This window comes from Bemisia tabaci, chromosome 3, assembly GCF_918797505.1.
Source record: "Bemisia tabaci chromosome 3, PGI_BMITA_v3".
NCBI lineage: Eukaryota > Metazoa > Arthropoda > Insecta > Hemiptera > Aleyrodidae > Bemisia > Bemisia tabaci.
The window spans coordinates 34,680,091-34,698,687 of record NC_092795.1 but is presented as its reverse complement, the minus strand read 5'-3'; the positions used below and the strand labels follow the sequence as shown (position 1 = coordinate 34,698,687).

The following is an 18,597-nucleotide window of genomic DNA, read 5'->3' as shown; positions in this document are numbered from 1 at the left end:
TAGTGTAATCCAATTCCTGATATATAAAATATAAAATATGGAAAACTGACTCTTCCTGATCTTTTCTGAAAAACAGAGAGCTTTACTTAAATGCTTCTTACTTGATTTAGAAGATATCCCTGATGGTTGACTTCATCCAGTGCCAATACCCCCCTCCTCCTCCCCTCCCCCGCCCAGAAAATGCAATGCGGAAATGTTAGCAAGGTGATTATTAAATAATTATTCTTGCTCACTTGAAGAGAGGTTGGTTAAATAATACTATGGTGCCGAAAATTGGCATTAGTTGATTTTCAGTCAAATGCTGACTCTGAAAAATTAAGGACGTACCTTTCATTATCTTAACATGGTCCATCAGTGAATCAACTATGTGGAGGTTAACTGTAGGAAAATACATATTGTGATAATTAATATGTTAACTGCAAAATCAAAGCAAAACAGAAAATTCATCTTTGAAGTTTAAAGTTTCTGAATCTTACCGTGTCTGGACACAAATCACATGCTCTTTCTAGTGTCTTGCGTGCACTGTTTGAACGTTCCAAAAAGTAGCCATTGGCAAAGTCATTGGACTGTGTTGGAGATAATGGTGGATAAATGTATGGTGTACTATTGGCAAATGGTCTCTGTAAATTTAAAGTAAAAGGAACATTATTAAAATTTACTTACTTTTAAAGTATAAAAGGAACATTTTTAAAATTTACTTAACGGCTTGCTGGACAATTCTTTGTCAACATGAAAATTAGATATAGGATTAGTAGAAACTTAAGTTTTTTTCTTCTGTTATTAGTATGCATTCCCTGCTTATTTCCTCATTGTAGGAGCATCGACTTATATGCATAAAGCTTACTCATTCTGATAAGGTAAAAGAAGGGATACTTTGATTTAGGCCAGATAAAAAATGCACACTTCCACTACAGCAACTACTGAAAATTAGTTTCATTAGCTTTGATGCTAATTCTACAAAAAAGAAGAAGTATTCACGATTGAGAAACAGAATCAAGGTTTTAGAAGTTAAGTAAGTTTAGGAGTAAATTTAAACAGAGTATTTTTAATGACAAAATGTATTCGGATTACTGCTCCCTCATGCAGATACAGCAAAAGTCATGTGTACTTATCAATTTTAAAAAAATCCAGTCTCATAAATGAGTGCAAAAAATGACCCAATAGTTACTTCAGTTTGACATACCCTCCAAAAACCTAAAATAGAAAGGGAAAAATTTCAATCTTCTCTTAGGATCCTTTAAGAATCAATTAGATGAAAACGGAGTCAGTTTTTAGATGTCTTATTACATTTCTTTTGAGAATTGGAGAATGTCTCTTGATCCCTTAGAAAGAAATGCAAGGAAGGAGAGCGAAAAGAAAATAAAAATCAACACTTGCTACTCACTTTATCTAATTCTTCTTGAAGCCACTCAGTGGCAAGGATCCACTTGCGCTTCAGTTCAGCATTGGTCTGTAGAAAATTATGCGCCAGTGGACATCTTGTGAAAAGCGTGACTAAACATTTGATACACTGATAAGCTCGTTTCTGATAATGACTCTTGCTTCTTTGGATTGTGTCGAAAAGGCCCTCTCGATCATCCGGCACACCTCTCAGGGCATTATGGATGCGCCTTTCTTGCCACGTGTCTTCCATGAGAAGCATGCCTAGGAGGAGATCAATGTGATGCTTGAGGTCCTGACAGTATGCAAATGCAATTTGCCACAAGATCTCGCTGAGGACGGTACGTGAAAAATGTGGATTCTCCCAGCAGCAGAATTGGAGCAGCTTAATACTTTCGTCTGTCAGTTGAGAGTCCTCGATAATCTTCTTAACATAGCTGCAAAAAAGTATTAACAATAGTAAGTGATGATGACAAACTATACAGCTGAGACATTTCACTATCTAAGGTCAGGGTGCATAGTATACAAAGAAATTTTGAGGAAATAGGTAAAAAATACTAATTTCTTTATTAGACGATAAATTAAAATATCAGCTCTAAATAGCTCTGAATGCATAAATATTTTTTAAACTTTTAACTTTTAAATTTTTGTCTCAGCATTAGAAAACTAGAACTGAGACAGATACAACAAATCTTCAGTAACTACATATATTCCCAATATTCCCCCCCCCCCCTTTTTTTTTATTATTGAACCTTTTTGGATTCACTACTCAATCTAATTAAACAACACACTTCAAGTTCATAAAATGTTTCAAAGAAAACAAACTCAATGATATTACAGAATTAAGATTGGTGAAAGATCATTGCCGCCACTGTGATTCAGGAGAGCACATGTATTTACAGTTCTTACAGAATCTGAGCTTTTCACTTTTTCCAGAATCAAAACTGAAAAAAATGCAGGAAAAATCTGACTTGGTTAAAATTCTGACTTTCTGACAGTTGACTGATCAAGTTTCCCTGTTGATACTATATTTAATGGTCACGTAAATTTTAAATTAGAAAAATGATACATATTTTTTAGGGCTGTGCGAATAATGAATTTTCCGAACGAAGTGAATAGTGAATAATTTCGACAACTATTCGCGAATAGCGAAGCGAATAACGAATAATTTAAGTCAATTATTCACAGCTACGAATAGTAAAACGAATAATTGGAAATGACTTTTTTAAGTGTGAAAATTCGCGAACATTACAAAAGTCGACAAAAAAAATGTAACTAATTTTTAAGAATTTTCCATTTGCTCATATGCCTGCACAGAAAACAATGAAATGCTATGATAGTAGCCTAGGCTGTTAAGAATTTGTTCGAAGATCCCTGGATGCTGGCTTGACTGTCCCTGCAGTTACGTATGCGTTTCCAGGATTTGAAGGTAACTGCGCGGGCAGTCAAGCTAGTATCGAAGGATCACTAGACATATTTTAGTATTTTATTTTTTTCACTTTAAATAAAAATGTGTTTATGAACTTTTTTTTTCAATTTCAGAAATTTCTGTGTCTTTCAATCCTTAATTTGGGCTCTTTGCTTATTCCCCCAATCGCAATCGCGCTCGCTGTTCGTAAACTCGGTAAAGATCAAAGGAGATCCGCCGTTCGCGATGTCTCGGGTGGAAGCGGAAGCCTTGCGCAGGTCCTCGCAACGTTTCAAGATTGTCACTCGGATTTTCGTTATTTTTGATGGCGCGAATATTTGAAAATTCATTCCTCGTGACGGCGCGAATATTTGAAAATGTCAGTTCAAAAATTCACTATTCGCGACGGCGCGATTATTCGCAATTTGCGAATAGTGCGCGAGGCAGACGAAGCGAATATTCGCCGAATATTCGCGGCGCGAATAGTCGGAATTGCAAATATTCGCACAGCCCTAATATTTTTATGAGTAATGATAAAATCCTTACCTTGAACGACCATACAGTATATCTGCTGCCTCTGGTTGGATTGGCATAATATAGTCTATGCACGCTGGGTCTTTGTAAGGATTAGGTAAAGGACCATCCTAAAAAAAATAGTAAAATAAATAAATAATCAAAACATGATAAATATTTACCAATGAGGTGTATCGAGGTCAAACTTCCTCTTTTTCAACATGAGGGAAATCAAGAGCCTGCGTTTTCCAAGAGGGCTGCAGAGGTTATACATTTTGAAGATGAGGCGACAGCAAAGCACATAGTTCGATTTTTTGTAATTATGAAAACGGATGTAACATTCTAAAAAATAAGTTGCAAGCAATTTGGTTCAGATATATGCTGTGGAGGGTGTAATGGTGCATTATTATACTCCAGCAGTATTTGCTGCGGCACGGATATTTAAACTTGTTATTAAACGTGTTGTGCCCTCTGTCAGTTGGTTTAGACATTATAGATGCCTGCTTATTCACCCAGCCTCAATTTTAAGATAAAACAGGAAGATTCGAAAAAAATTTATAGTTTTTCCAATGAATTTTTAGTTATTAAGCACTTAATGATTGGGGACAACTCTGCTAAAAAGTATTGATTATCAGGACAAAAAAAACCATGAAAAAAATAATAAAGATATGAGTAGCTACTTGCAATGCGGACCCCTGATTAAAAACAAAAACAATACTCCTATTGCAGACTGAGTGCTATAGCAATGGGAAGATGATAAAGATGAATAAACTTGGAAATAAGAATTGAAGGAATTCATAGCTTCTTCGGCATCTTCATTCTCCGGATAAATATTCAATCTAAAATGAAATGCAGAATTCTTACTGATGAAAGAAGACCAATTTCAGACATTAGGATCTCTGCACTACAATGAATCTTACCTGTCGTAATGGAGAGGAACACTTGGACGATACATCGCAGCACCGTATAAGTTGTGAGACAACCATGTGGAGTTTGGTAAGCTCCGTATTATTGTACTTGACAGCAGGGTTAGGACCCTCATCTAGGGCGACCAGCATGAACATCGCTGGGACATTGAGCTTGAGTAACTGTGTTCGCTCGGGAATACCTAATGAGGCATAGTTGTGGAACAGCGTGAAGTAGTTAGGCAAGTAGCGCCCATACTCTGAGACTTCTTTTTGCAGCAGAGACAGTACAGCCAGGATTAAGTGATCACTGAGCGATGCTGAGACAGAAATTTCATATAAGTTAAAAAAATATTATGTAAAGAGAGAGAAAAAAAGATTTAATTTACTTGAGTGTTTAAGTGAAAGGTAGATTATGTTTTCTTTGAGAAAGAAGCGTGAAGTTATACATCAAAAAGCGTTATTATCTTGGTTAGGAAATACTTTCAGTAATTTTCATTATGCAAATCGTGTTTTATATGAAATTTTGATGAGATAACAAGTATCATAATGCCTAAATTCGTACCTTGTCTAGTGGTTCATCATGAACTGAAAATATATAAGAAATATATACTGATGCATCGAAGGTTGTCAATTTTTTCCAGTTTTTAGGTACTACATTCTGCAATGAGTGATCAATGCGCATTCTAATCTCAATGGTGACATAATAATATAGATTTTTTTCGAACATCTGAAGAATAGCTTCTTAAAAAATTCTACTGGTTTAGCACCTTTATTTCTTATTTCAAGCTAAAGACAGGGTCAAACAGCAGAGACTGAGTCTGATACCGCTTGATATTAAAAAAAAAGTCTCATTACTTAATCCATCACTTCAGCTAAAATAGGCGTTTTCATAGAAATGAAATTTTTCGTGGAAAACTTGGTAATTTACTGATTCTCATACTTTGACAATTATACTTGTCAAAAGCAATCTCAGAAAAACCTGTGTTGAGGAACATATTCACCATCAGACATGACGACAATTTTTTCATCAATTTAGTAATTTTGTGATAAGATGCATTTCTGATCAACACTCGTAAAACAAGAATTATTAGTTGGTTGCTAAATGTGTTCATTTGAAGACCAATTTAACACAATTGTGTAAGGTAGCTTTCCTTTGTTGCACCAAAAATGGATTTTGTTGCACACAGATATTTCACCTGATTTAATTTATTTCATAATTTTGGCCAATTTTAAAATTTTACTTATTTGATAGCTATAAATAGGCAGAGTAAAAAATTTCAATGAACTATTCCCGCTTCCTATTTTCATGACCGAATATTCCTTGAATGCTGAGTGTTTCAAATTCAACATCATTGGCAAAGTTTCAGGAATATTTACAAGTATCCCAAGTTGCTGATTTCAGTCACATCATACAAAATTTAAGTTGGACACAAGAGAAAAGAAAATATGTGAGAGAATCAGTGAACTTCAATTATAGTGGAGCTGAGTTAAAGAGAAAAAAAAATATTTCTACTCACTTTGTGAATTAGGACAAGGGCCATCGTTGAGCGAAAAATGAGCTAAGAACACTATAATTTTCATAAAGGCTGATCGGACTTCTGTATTTGGACATGTTAATAAATACTCAGCAAACCTGGAACAAAAGGCAAATAATGTAATGAAAGGGCTTAGGTCAAGTATAATTTTACCTGGTAATTAGTTATTGTCATGGGAACGGAGTTCCCCATGATATTACAATCGTTCCGTTGCTTTCGCTATGGGATTCCCTATACCTCTGCGACCTTGAGCGTTTCGCCCAGTCTCCGATTTTTGGTTGATTTTCCGATGTATCAAAAACCGTTGTATTTTTTAGCCAATCATGTCTCTACGTCAAGTTGTGTTGATTGCTAAAATTCGCTTTCAGCGAGTTTTTTTCCACTTGAGATGTCGTGTCTGACTGGTAAATCTGCGCAGAACCACGAAGTTCCGTTTTTAGGCAAATTCTTTTTTTTGGGAGGTTTTCATTGGCTATTTTTCGCCATCAGTTTTCTGTTCGTTGGTGCAAAAGATCGCCTACTTCGTTGCTCTTGAGAAGCCGCCATTATCCCACCTCAAATTTTAAACATAGAAATAAAGAAATTATAACTATTGTGCAAGGTGGAAAACTGCTCTGGAGGACCCGTTACGGATATATGAGCCAAAATCGGAACTCGATTGATTGATTTATTCCATGAATACAGAAATATTGCCTGAGCTTACTGCCGCGATGGCAAATGCCTGCTGATATGAACCTTGAGACACATGATAGCATAGGCAAACAATGTCTCACAGAGAAAGGCGCTTAGCTCGTTTCTCCAGAAGCTACGAAGACGCGAATCGCCGAATCGCTCAAGGACAACTCTTGTGATAAGTCCCGCCCATCGTCCGAGTCTTTTAAATGCTATTTTTTCTCAACTGTCACCGATGTGTGATAGCCTAGTTGACTGAGGCGCCTCACATTTTGATAAGGTGCGGGCAATAGGTGATCGGGAGTTCGATACCCGACGATGGGAGTTAATTTTTAATGGTTGTATTGAATGTTTTAGACCAATCATCAAAAAATAATTAATACTAGATGATAAATGTACGAACATTTTCTCGTGAGTTAATATGTTAAACAAAAATACTGGAATATACCTCCTTCATATAATCAGCCACATGTTCCCCCAAATTAATGACGTTATTTTCTTTTTTCAATAAAGTTAATTTGCATTCAACGTTCGTAAGTTAAGCAAAAAGTACCTATTGATACAAATAGAAAGACATGAAAATAGTATGTCTAACATTTCAGTTGTTTTTTTTTTTTATTTATTTTTTGTTTTTTTGTTTTTTCAATACAACAAATTGACTGGGACTAGAATCATTGTATCTCTGAAGACAAAAGCTAAGTTTTTTGATACAGAAATACTAATATATTCATCCTTTATATAATCAGGGAGATGTTGACCCAAATATTGATGTATATTTTCTCTGTTCGCCCAAATTAATGATGGTATTTTCTTTTTTCAATAAAATTAATTTACATTCCACGTTCTTAAAGCAATATTTTCTCCAAAATTCAGCAAAAAATAACAATTTATACCTACGCAAAAAGTAAATAAATAAATAAATAATAAATAAAGCAATGACATGAAAGTAGTATAGGTAGTACACATCTAACATTTCAGTTACATCTATTTGAATGAAAAAAATGGCAACTTAGGAAGCACATAGGTCACTTATGATGCGTATTCGGGCATATGCGTAGAGTAAAAATATCATACTTTACGCCGAAAAAACGAAACTGAAAGTTAAATGCGTTAACTTCCGAAAACCATACATAATCCAACGAAAATAAATAATTGGTAAATATAACAGCTTTCTTGTATGCAAAGAAAAAAAATTAAAAATGTTAAAAAAGAGATGTCGACACAAAATTACATAGCCCCTTCAATCCTGAAGATACTACAAACGAACTGTACCTTAACATTTTCATATCCCAGAAGCAAAAGTTCCCATGACGAATATTGCTATCGCTAGCGATTGCAAAAACCAACTTGTTTAAAGTTTTTTTCCAACCCATCCTTTAAATTGCCACTATTTTTCTGATCAGCGCATCATAATTTCTCTCTCACAAACTGACATGAACAGGCAGGAGCAATTGATGCAAGTTGGCAAGTTTGACAGTTTTTCCTTAATTTAAATACATTCTAAATGTTGTTTTCAAATGAGGGAGTCTGGCTGCCTGCCGATAGAATAAAAAGATGAATTACTATAAATGTATCTAAAATTTTACAAATTTTAAATTTTATAGCTTAGAAACTTGTTCGTTTTAGAAAGGACCCAATATTGAAATCCGAAATACTTTGAAAAAGGTGAAAAAATCCCGTGTTGAAACTAGGTTTTCTTACTTTAAGAACTTACAGGGTCCACAGTAGATTCAAAATAGGTTTTTGTTTTTAAATTCTTTTACAACCTAATTCGTTGCTGATGATTTGAATGAAAATCTTTTCATAATTATCACGGCATTCTTTATGAGAAAAATATTTGACCTCAAATTCCATTTCATGCTGAGTATAAGGTGAAAATTTCATGGAACATTAAACGAAGAAAAATAATGATAAATTGGATACATACCTGCGAGTGTGACTAAAGAGAACATTTTGACAGAACCAGTAACGAACAGAACTGTAAGTTTTGAGGTGATAACAAAATGCATCGTGCCAATCGAGAGCTGTACCTCGCAATGATTTCTTAGTATGAAATCCTGTGTAGAAAAGGAATCGCGACGCAATCTGCACTGATAGCAAAGACAGTTCTTCAGCATGTTGCGCTATTCGATCACCACTCAACTGTAGGTGTCTTTGGATGTGAGGATTTGAAGGGGTATTCGCTGATGTAAGATACCTAGAAAGAAAGATTTTTACATTAAAGATAAATTACAGCTTTTTCATTTCTTCTTCTGATGTAGTTCATCACTCCATCATTATCATTGGGATAAAATTATTTTTTTTACATACAAACCACACAATGGGCCTGTTGCAAACTTTTGCTAGAGCAAAACTAAGAGTTGTTTCTTACAGATAATGCCTCAAAAATCACGATGAGCGTATCGGCAAAGTCTGAAATGCACTCATAACTTCACAATCTGCGTAAAAAATTTGCGGTTTTTTGAGCTTCCCGCTTCGAGAACGATACTACGGCACAGGTGAATATTTTGTAAGAGGAGTCGTTCCATTGGCGGCAATATTCATCATGGCCGACGCCAGTCCGCCAAAACACGTGTGATGGGACGAGATAACACCTGAACAGGATTAAACCAGATAACAATCGGCGTGTTTACGTTCATATTTTCCTCGCCCGCCTTAATTGACCTTGAACTCTCCTCGAATTACGCGAGGAACTGCGCAAGCGTAGGCCATAATGAATATTGCCGACGATGGAGCGACTCCTCTAACAAAATGTTCACCTGGCAGTAGTATCGTTTTTGAAGCGGGAAGCTCAAAATAACGCAAATTCTTACGCAGATTGTGAATTTATGAGTGCATTTCAGACTTTGCCGATGCGCTCATCGTGATTTTTGAGGCATTATCTATAGAAAACAACTCTTCATTCTGCCCTAGCAAAAAATTGTAACAGGCCCATTTCCACAAACAAGAGTCAGGTTAAAGAGTCTTTTTATTCTGAGGGCATTTTTAAAGGTCCGTCTAAATTTCAGCTTTGGAGGATACCAACTAGATTCTCACAATCTCCTGGATATGATTGTACTATCTTCCATTATGCCCGATAGGACGTATCTTTCATTCTGATGTGAAGATAAAATATGTATTACGAAATTCACCAATTATAAAAAAATCTTACCTGATGAATTGGAAATACTCCAATGAGAACTGATTTCGCGTATGCATGAACTTAACGTTCTGCCGGCGAACTGATTTCTCAATAGCAGAAGGCATTTTAAGAGGTTCAGGAGCAGAGGGTACCAATGAGGAAGATGATGGGTTTGAGAGAACTAAATTTTTGATGTTGTTGACTAGATTGATTTGGTCCACGTCGGCATCGGTGGTGGCGTCTGCCCTTGTGTAGAAGAGCATGTACGCATTCCACCATCGCTTCTGCCTTCGCAAAGACATACGCTTCAGGATCTGATCAAACACTTCGCCCATGTAGTCCCCTCCATAACAGAGGTTCTTCATCTCCTCATCGTCTTCCATTTTGCACTCGCTCACCTGAAAAACCCAGGGAAAAGAAATGCTGAAATCACCTCACAACAAGTTTCTCCTTGACATCATGCAATATTCCTGAATTAGTTACCTTAACACAGTAAGACCTCGATTTATCGGATTTAACGGGACCGGAGGCCAAATCCGTTAAATCACGGAATCCATTAAATCGCGATACGATAATTCGAGGTCTTACTGTATTACTCAACAAAATCTGTAATATGCTAAATCCCTAGAACTTGATGCTGAGAAAACTTTAGAAACTATTATCTGATTATATTGTAATTTCAACTATCTTGTAGCATTTTGCCTCCAGGCTAGAATTTTTCTCGGCTCCTACTTTTTCCAGCAAATTTTACGGTAAAGATTAGGAATTTTTGGACAAGTCTGGGGGGCTAGTATAGAAGTATGTTCCACTACAAAGTGGTAAAATTTATGTACAATATACAACATCTGAAACATTTGAACAAAATTTACATTATTCTTGTTGACACCTGGCAAAAATGTTGAGCCTACCTCAGATTCAGGCAAAAATTTAGTTTTCCAGAAGCGTAATCAGGGACAAGGCTGGCAGGGCTTTGCAGCCAGGATGCAAAGCCGTCAATTCAAAGTGCTGATTATTCAAAAATAAAGATAAATGTATTGAAAAATAGTGACTTACCTCTCCATCATCAAATTTGTACCATTTGGAAGTATTGCCTGTTCGATGGAGGATGTAAGAGAAATAGTGGCCGCCACTTGCTTGGCCGCTGTGAACGACTATACCAGTCAGATGGTATTTGGTGCACACTTCTAATGTTTCATTGTTGTTCCCACTAGGCGACTCACAGTCAATCAATTCACCTTCTACTTTCGCTAGGCCAGAAACTGGACACAGAAAATCACATTATGAGAGATTTATTCCTGAGAGGGATAGTTCATGATTTAGATGGTTAAATGGGCTTCTCATGCCAAACAGTACTATGTGAAAATTAATTGAATCGAAAGGAAACTATGCGTCATGCAAACCCTATACACATAGGAAGTCTCTTTTGATTTAATTCATTTTCACTCAGTTCCATTGCATATCAATACTTCCAAATAAGGATGTGTGCATTTGTTGACTTAGTCAGAGCTTTCTTAATAATTCATTCTACTATTATACAGCATTAAGGCACAAGATCCGTGCTTTAAACTATCAAGATGCGGCTACATTACTGGGCCAGTTTATTTTCATTATGATACGAATTGAGGAACTAAATTCCAACTAATACAAGGTTTCAGTCATATTCTGAATAAAAAAGAACTCATGATAAAATGTACACAAAAATCTCTTAAGACAATTCAAGCGCATTTTCTGTAAAATTTAATAATTCCAGAAGACTTTCAGCCTTCATTTAGAGCACTTTTGTCATCTTCTCAATGATAAAAAAATCAGAGGAATAACTGCCCAAAAAAGAAATGTGGTTGGTCTGGTTTGTTGGAATTTCAAATCTTTTTGAAGCTGCCTTTTATATAATTTTTAATCTTGGATACATATATTTTATTGCATATTTTCTTTTATCCTACATTCTTATTATTATAATATTTATAGATAATATTTTACCTGTATAGGGTTCCATGTCAAAGTTCCTGGGAAACTCAAAGTAGTCATTGAATTTGATGGCACAAACCCGGTCAAAGTCATACTCAAAGCGTTTCAGCTGAATGGCTAAGACCGGTGGAAGTTTTTTAACACAGAGTCGCTTAACAGTTACCACCTTCTTATCGCACTTGTCACAGTGATAAGAGTCGGCACCTTCAAGCAGCTCCCCTTTTACATACTGCTCCATGGAATCTAATAGGTTGGAGTGGTTTCGGATGTCAACACTGATTACACTGAATGGCTCCTCTTTGGCATACCTACAGTGGATAAAAAGACATAAGCACATAAGTCTCCAGAACACAGTTTAAAAAAGGTATACGTTACACAGGGAAGAAAAGAGAAAATCCTTTAACTATTCTCCTTAGCGGTGAAACTGCATCATTGTCTAATCTCAAAATTCCCAAGGGAACTTTCATCTTTAAAGATTTCAGCGTAAATTATTCCCAGTAAAGATTATGGAATTGTGAGAGGCAAATTAAAGCGATAAAGACTGACACTTCAGTGCTTAGCTTCTTGCAGCCTTAGAATTTGGTTACATACTTAAAACTAATTCAATAGACACCAGGAAGAGGGTAAAAAAGAGTTGGGCAGTATATTCGGCAATTATCTGGAATGCAGGATTATCACCCCAATACCAGCCATCTGGCTCCGGCCGGATTCAATTTTTGCAGGTATGCATCTGGCTGGATAATCTCGCATTCCGAAATATTCACAATTGTTTGGCCAAACTCTTTTTTTAACACACTTCAGTGGTACTACAGATCGATTTTGGCTTTACTTTGGTAAAAAATGAAAATATTACCTATGAGGACACTCTTTGCATATTTTTTGGTCTGAATAGCTGCCACCAAGAATTTTGCTCATTATTTGTTCTTGGTTCAGTGCTTTTAATGCTTCATCAATACTTTCAACTAATGACATGAAAAATTCAACAGCGTCCTGTTGCTCTCTTAAATTAACTGGTTCTCCTTGTAATCTGTAAAAGTAGATCCAAACATAATTTTAAAAAAACTTCTTGAATATAAAAAATAATAAACTGAAAATTAGACAGGTACAACCTCATACATGATGAACAAAGTAAAATCACAAGAAGGTAAGGCTTCATTTGTTTTGAATACATTAAACCTTGACTCTGAGCTCAAAAATAAATTAAGATCACCAATGTGTGGCCTCCATCAGAGAAAGGAGCCTTACTCCTTCAAAAGCTCAAAATTCATATCAGAGCATAGACAATATTTCTATGAATATTTTGGGACCAAACCCGCCAAAAAAGGTCACACCAAACTATGGTCATTATTAAATGTATGCAAAAACCTTTTGATCTGCTATGATACAAGTCGCAATCAGTAATGTGCAAAAATGGGAAGACCCAGCAAACGGGTTTTAAAAATGGGGAGGCTGGCAAAATTGCATTAATCCATATGTATAAGACTGCGTTGGAAATCAGCAAGAACTCGGTAATTTTTACTTACACAGCCATAAGAAGGTTATCACTTCGAAATTTTATAGGATAAGGGGTATTTAAAATGGTAAGAGACATTTGAATAATGGGAAGGCTAAGAAGTTTCTGCATCTCTGTATCATGGTTTTAAGTTTGCAATTGAAAGAACGTAATTTCAGAGAAAAGCTATTTAATACTGTCACCTGTTTTAAAGCTTAGGGCACAAAATTGCGGTATTAAAATGAAACTTTACACTATTTACTGACACAACAATGGACTGAACCACTTGAAACTTATTTCTTGGAACAATAGAGAGTTTTCTGTCAGAAACTAAATCCAGTTTTTTGACTGAACTTGATGAAAATTATTCTATTAAAAATTTTGCCTCTATGGATACAGATCCCTTTCCTGATTCTCAGATGGTAGCAGCAAACCTAGCACCAAGGTTATAAGTGGTTTTTTGTAATAGAGGCCTCTCATTCGTTTCGCAATGCTGTTAACAAACAAGTTGTGTTTCTAAAGAACCGAGAGTAAATGATGTATAATTTTCGAAAACACTAAAATTTACTTTCAAGAAATGAGATTTTTAAGTTAAAATAAGCAGCATCCAGTTTCAAAATTAGACAGATTCAGTAGAAAAGTCGAGAGAGATTTCAGAAATATGTTTTAGTTTTGGCCCAGTACTAAATATTAATATTCGATTTTGATGCAACAAAGAATTTGTTTCAATCAAAATCTAAAAAAAAAAAAAAAAAAAAAAAAAAAAAACTGGGAGGGATTTAAAAATAAGCAAATTCTGTCTCAATCTCTAGTAGACAATTTAAGAGCATGGGTAAAAGAAATTTCAGACAGTGAACAAAGGCAAAACTTACTTGAAATGTCTCCAGAGGCCCCTAGGAACATAATACTGAAGTTTACTACACGCTAGATGCCCAAAGATAGCTTGCACTTGCTTCAAAATCCCTATATTATACTCCTTCCTTGAATCTTCTAAATTGCACTTATCATCAAATTCCTGATTGTCTAAAATTAAATTCTGAAACACAAAAAAACATAATAAGTGAAAGATGACCATCATGGCAACAATAACATTACATGGTTTCCAAACTCATAAAAATCTGTGATGCCAGATAGAACATTGCCTTTGACTAATCTTTGATAACAGCGCATTGATAGTGCTTTGCACCAAGTAATCAGAGAGGGAAGTTTGGCAGCATTTAAAAATAAGAGAATCCATTCCCAGAAATGTTCGATGGCTAAGGGTCACCAGCGGCCACCATCCAAGTATTAGCACTAACATATATTGAATGCTGCCCTCCGTAGAGCACAAGCGCTAGCCCATTTGACCAATTTAAGAATGTTTACAATACTGTTACTCATACTGTTTGTTGTTGCTGATACTTTTAATTATACACAAGTTTTAGTGTTATTGAAATATGTGCTGGTATTAGTGACTGCTCTGATGATCACCAGAAGGCCAAAAAGTTTCAGTCATGTATTACAAGTTTTGATCAATTTTTTATGCAGTACTGCAGTTTCTTGTTTCATCAATTACATATAGCATCATCTGATTTATGCTCCTTGAATATAAATGTTTCATTTACTTCAGAATCATCGCCTGAGAAGTCCTCGTTTGGATCAGTAACAGCGCCTTCGGCTGCAAGGATTCCAGAGCGTATACTAGGCACCATGTATAGTTGTTGTATCACAGAATTCATGTAGCACGTTGCTCCGGCATTTTTAAGACCCACAAATCCACGTGGAGGTCGCGGTCCTACTGGTGGCAGGTAATCCCATTCAGTCAGAGGTTCATCGTGTTCTAAAAAGAAAAAAAACAGTCATCGATTGTTAAGTTCAAAAAAGAGAAAAATAATGAAGCTGAAAATCAATTTGATCTCGGAATTCCAATTCATTAAAAACTTAAACCACATGAAAATCGCACTGATTAGTGTAAAGACAAAACGTTTTGTGTCCTATTCACTAATTACCTCTCAACGAAAGATTTGACTTAGAGAGACTGAGAATGTTTAAGATGTGATACCTTCATGTGAAAGAAAGAGGAAAAAAAGTCAAGTGATTGACTCATTACAGATTAAAAGAAAGTGAAAGCTACCTACCACTGTAAAAATATTCAGTGAGCATGGCAACAAGTAAGCGCATATTTTGAACACAACCGGTACAAAGGGCAACCAAGAGATCAAAGCCGCTACTTAATGTGGCTGGAGTTGAGCAAACCGCTACTGGCTGCTCCTCAGGAAGCTCCCCTGATTTCCGCATTGTAACAAACATTCGCGATGCAGGAAAAATAAAATCTTCAACAAGTTCCTAAAACATAAGAGTTCTCATTAGTTGAAACCAAATGCTTTAAACCAGCAAATTCTGAGTAATTTATCAGATAAGTTCCAATAATTAGAGGGAAGAAAGAAAATATCAATATTTCTTCTAGAAAAAAATAATTTTATCACTTCAATGAGCACATAAAGTTATGCATGCAAAAGATATCCGTACAGTTTCATAAAGTTTGACATTTTAATTTAAGATCTAGCGCGGTTTTCAAAAAAGTTTAAGCCATCTGCCAAAAATGATTTCGAAAGTGAGAAAAAACTACTTGTGATAACTCTGCGTAAATGATTAAGATTTGAATCAAAGTTCTTTTTTAGTTACAAATTTGAAGTATCAGGAGATTCGTGATGGCAGAGAAAATAGGGAAACAAAGATGGATATTTGACCCACCTTAATTAGGTTAATACCCTCACTCTCATCAGAGCCCAGTTGAAACTTGCGTTCGGGCGGCATGAAGCTGACCAGCTCCTTGGTAATGCCCAAATGACCCTCAATGAGCGCTTCCTCTACATGTCCTTCCCCAACTTCCCGCAATCGCTCCTTCATCTTTTTCAGCCATAGGACCTCATCGACTAGAGTTGCATCTAAGTTCATGATAGGGCAGTTCCAACTGAACGCCAAGTTAAGTAGACGACACAGCAGCTGCAACACAATAACAAAACTTGAGCAAAATGGAAAACTAAGGTGAAATTAATTTGAAAGAGACCTATTTTTGGTGACGCGTTGCTGGGTGTGAATGAAGCCTTTTGTAGTCTGCTATAGCCCACCACACACTGAAATCCACATCAGAGCTTATTTCAAGCTATAATTTTTGGGTCACATATAAAACAACAATTGACCTAAACCCATTACTTTCAATATAACAAATTTTGGGGAAAATGGAATGATGAGGATTAAGGGCATATGATAGGGAAAAAAAACTATCAAGTATATACACAGACACATTTCTTGAATTCTTTGAATTTCTTGTTTTTTGTCTTACTTTTCACTTCTCCCCATTGTCCACTGTCTACATTACAATGTATTCAAAAAGATAACAAGGTTCTTACTTCAAAATATTCATGAGAATTATGAGCATGTTCAACAACTAGGGTATTGAGAACACTAAATAAAGATGTAATACAGTGCTGCAATGGCTGCTGGCTACAGCAAAATGTCAACATGAGGATCAACTGCTCCGCTGCTGCCATTCGAATTAATCTAAAAAAGAAACAAAGGTTGGGTATGTTATTGACCATTGAACAGATAGCTTTAGCAAATAGAAAACATAATGATTTGTTTTCTTCCATTGCATTATTTTATCAAAGTCATTGTCTTTATTATCACATCTTTATTTGTCTTGTCTTGAATTTACAATGTGATGATTAAAATTTTAAAAAACTCAATAAAATTTAGTACATACATAGAGCCATAATACCCATACGATACATAACCATGTGATTTGACTGTCAAAGTAAGAGACCAATTGACTGTATTAAAAATTTCTTTGCCAACATTTTCTTTGGTGTGAATGTTCCTTCCGGGCTGGTGAATCATGGTAGAAATTTTTGAAACTCGAATGTCTCAAACCCACTTTTCGCCAATAGCCGCAATGGAAGCACTTCTATTTGGTCATATGCGTCATTAATACTCTATGATTACTTCTGTAGAGGATGAGGAAAGAGGTGTAGAGAGCACCTCTATCACACATCAGCAAAATGAAAACAAGCCCTTCCAAATATTCATAACCACAACCGGTTTGACCTGAAAAGAATTCAGCAAGATAACGTTTCCTATTATCTGGTTTCTTTTGGTCTAAAATAATGTCAGAGTAAAGCTATGAAAAGGACCGACCAATGAGCCAACAAAACAGTACAAATAAGCAATTATTCAGGAATTGTGATGGACTGAAAAATGACAATTGAGATACTCACCTATTATTACATATTAGAACAATATCTACAATAAAGGTATGCCACATTTTTTCTTTGGTAAGAGATTCCATTAAACTCGGATTTAAAATTAGAGCAATTGTTAAAAGTTCTAGAGCTTCTTTTGCAACTGAAAAAAAGAGAAAATACATGTTCATTATTAAATACGTCAACATTAGAGACAACAAGAGCTGAAATGAAATGAAAACTTGGCAAAAATACTTAATTTCAGCCTACTAAGCGCTTAAATATTTTATTTTATGATATTCATTGTCATTGCATTTTAATCATTTTAACTTCTTGGACTCTAATAATTAAGAGCTCCTTAATCATTTGCCCCAGATATAATCCAAAAATAGCCTTAAAGTGTAAAAGAGAGAAGGGCAGAGGTTGCTAAATAATGGTGAAAATACTGTGAGAAGAGTAAAATTTCGCTAAACGCAGATGTTAGGTTCAAAGTAATGAAACGTTAAATGGTTACATCCCAAAAAATTAATTGAGATTAAAATCTGGGTCGTACAGCAACGTTCCTAATATCTTCTACCTGAAATAATCCTACTGCCGAAAAAAACAGCATCTCACTGCCCTTTTTAGAATGACCAAAAATTTTTGAGCCAAAAAATCACCAAATTTACCCAAATGAGAGGAAAAAAATTCTTTCATCCGACCACGAACGTTAATAAGCATACTTGTTATAAAACAGGGATGACTTTAAATCTATTTGCTATATCAGTTGCTAAATGAAATTCACAACATTTGTGTTGTTCACAACAGTATGGAAAGAATGAAACGACGCTCTTACTATGAATAAAAAATCACTTTGAAATTACTTTTCTCTTTAAAATTGCAAGAGTCTTGGAATGGAAACCCACCTAACACATGTTCCTGCGATGACTGTTTATTCCTGATGAGCTGCTGATGGAGCTGCGTGTAGGAGACAATGTGAGATATGCTACCACCAGAAGCTGATGCCCATGCCATTTGGATGATGGCTGCGATGATGTCTTTGTTCGGCAGACTCCATTCAAGCGCTTGAACGATCAGGGGGTGCACTGGTTGCTCACCGTTACTTACACTACAAATCTGCACAAATTAGATGATACCAAAATTAGCTTAAGAGATGTATTCTATACAATTTTTTCTGCTCTACAATAAAATGAAACTGGCTTTGTTCACAATTAGTACCTAAAAGGGCATAGGGAAAGTTATTCCAATTATTATTCATTCACCCTAAATGTGTTTTTGCTCATCAATATTCTGTTCTATTGTCTACCAATTAAGTCAGAAACAGCAGATCTTTGTCCTAGATGCTGATCAAGGAGTGTCAAAGATGAGTTTTAAATATCATAA

The 18,597-nt window shown here is 35.5% G+C and overlaps 1 protein-coding gene across 2 annotated transcripts in view; it reads right to left on the bottom strand.

Moving 5' to 3' along the window:
* The window catches only part of faf (ubiquitin carboxyl-terminal hydrolase-like faf), a 44,599-nt gene that overhangs the window by 3,495 nt on the left and 22,507 nt on the right, over positions 1–18,597 (bottom strand). For both annotated transcript variants that reach the window (XM_019056174.2, XM_019056175.2), the window contains exons 21-37: positions 18,120–18,330; positions 17,251–17,377; positions 16,387–16,537; positions 15,728–15,979; positions 15,112–15,319; positions 14,599–14,813; positions 13,867–14,030; positions 12,356–12,529; positions 11,515–11,810; positions 10,591–10,796; positions 9,568–9,935; positions 8,344–8,613; positions 5,727–5,842; positions 4,222–4,526; positions 3,335–3,432; positions 1,385–1,817; positions 477–620 (exon numbers count right to left, since the gene is read on the bottom strand). In XM_019056174.2, the coding sequence (XP_018911719.2) occupies positions 477–620; positions 1,385–1,817; positions 3,335–3,432; positions 4,222–4,526; positions 5,727–5,842; positions 8,344–8,613; positions 9,568–9,935; positions 10,591–10,796; positions 11,515–11,810; positions 12,356–12,529; positions 13,867–14,030; positions 14,599–14,813; positions 15,112–15,319; positions 15,728–15,979; positions 16,387–16,537; positions 17,251–17,377; positions 18,120–18,330 (3,738 nt within the window). The remainder of the gene's footprint in view (positions 1–476; positions 621–1,384; positions 1,818–3,334; positions 3,433–4,221; positions 4,527–5,726; positions 5,843–8,343; positions 8,614–9,567; positions 9,936–10,590; positions 10,797–11,514; positions 11,811–12,355; positions 12,530–13,866; positions 14,031–14,598; positions 14,814–15,111; positions 15,320–15,727; positions 15,980–16,386; positions 16,538–17,250; positions 17,378–18,119; positions 18,331–18,597) is intronic.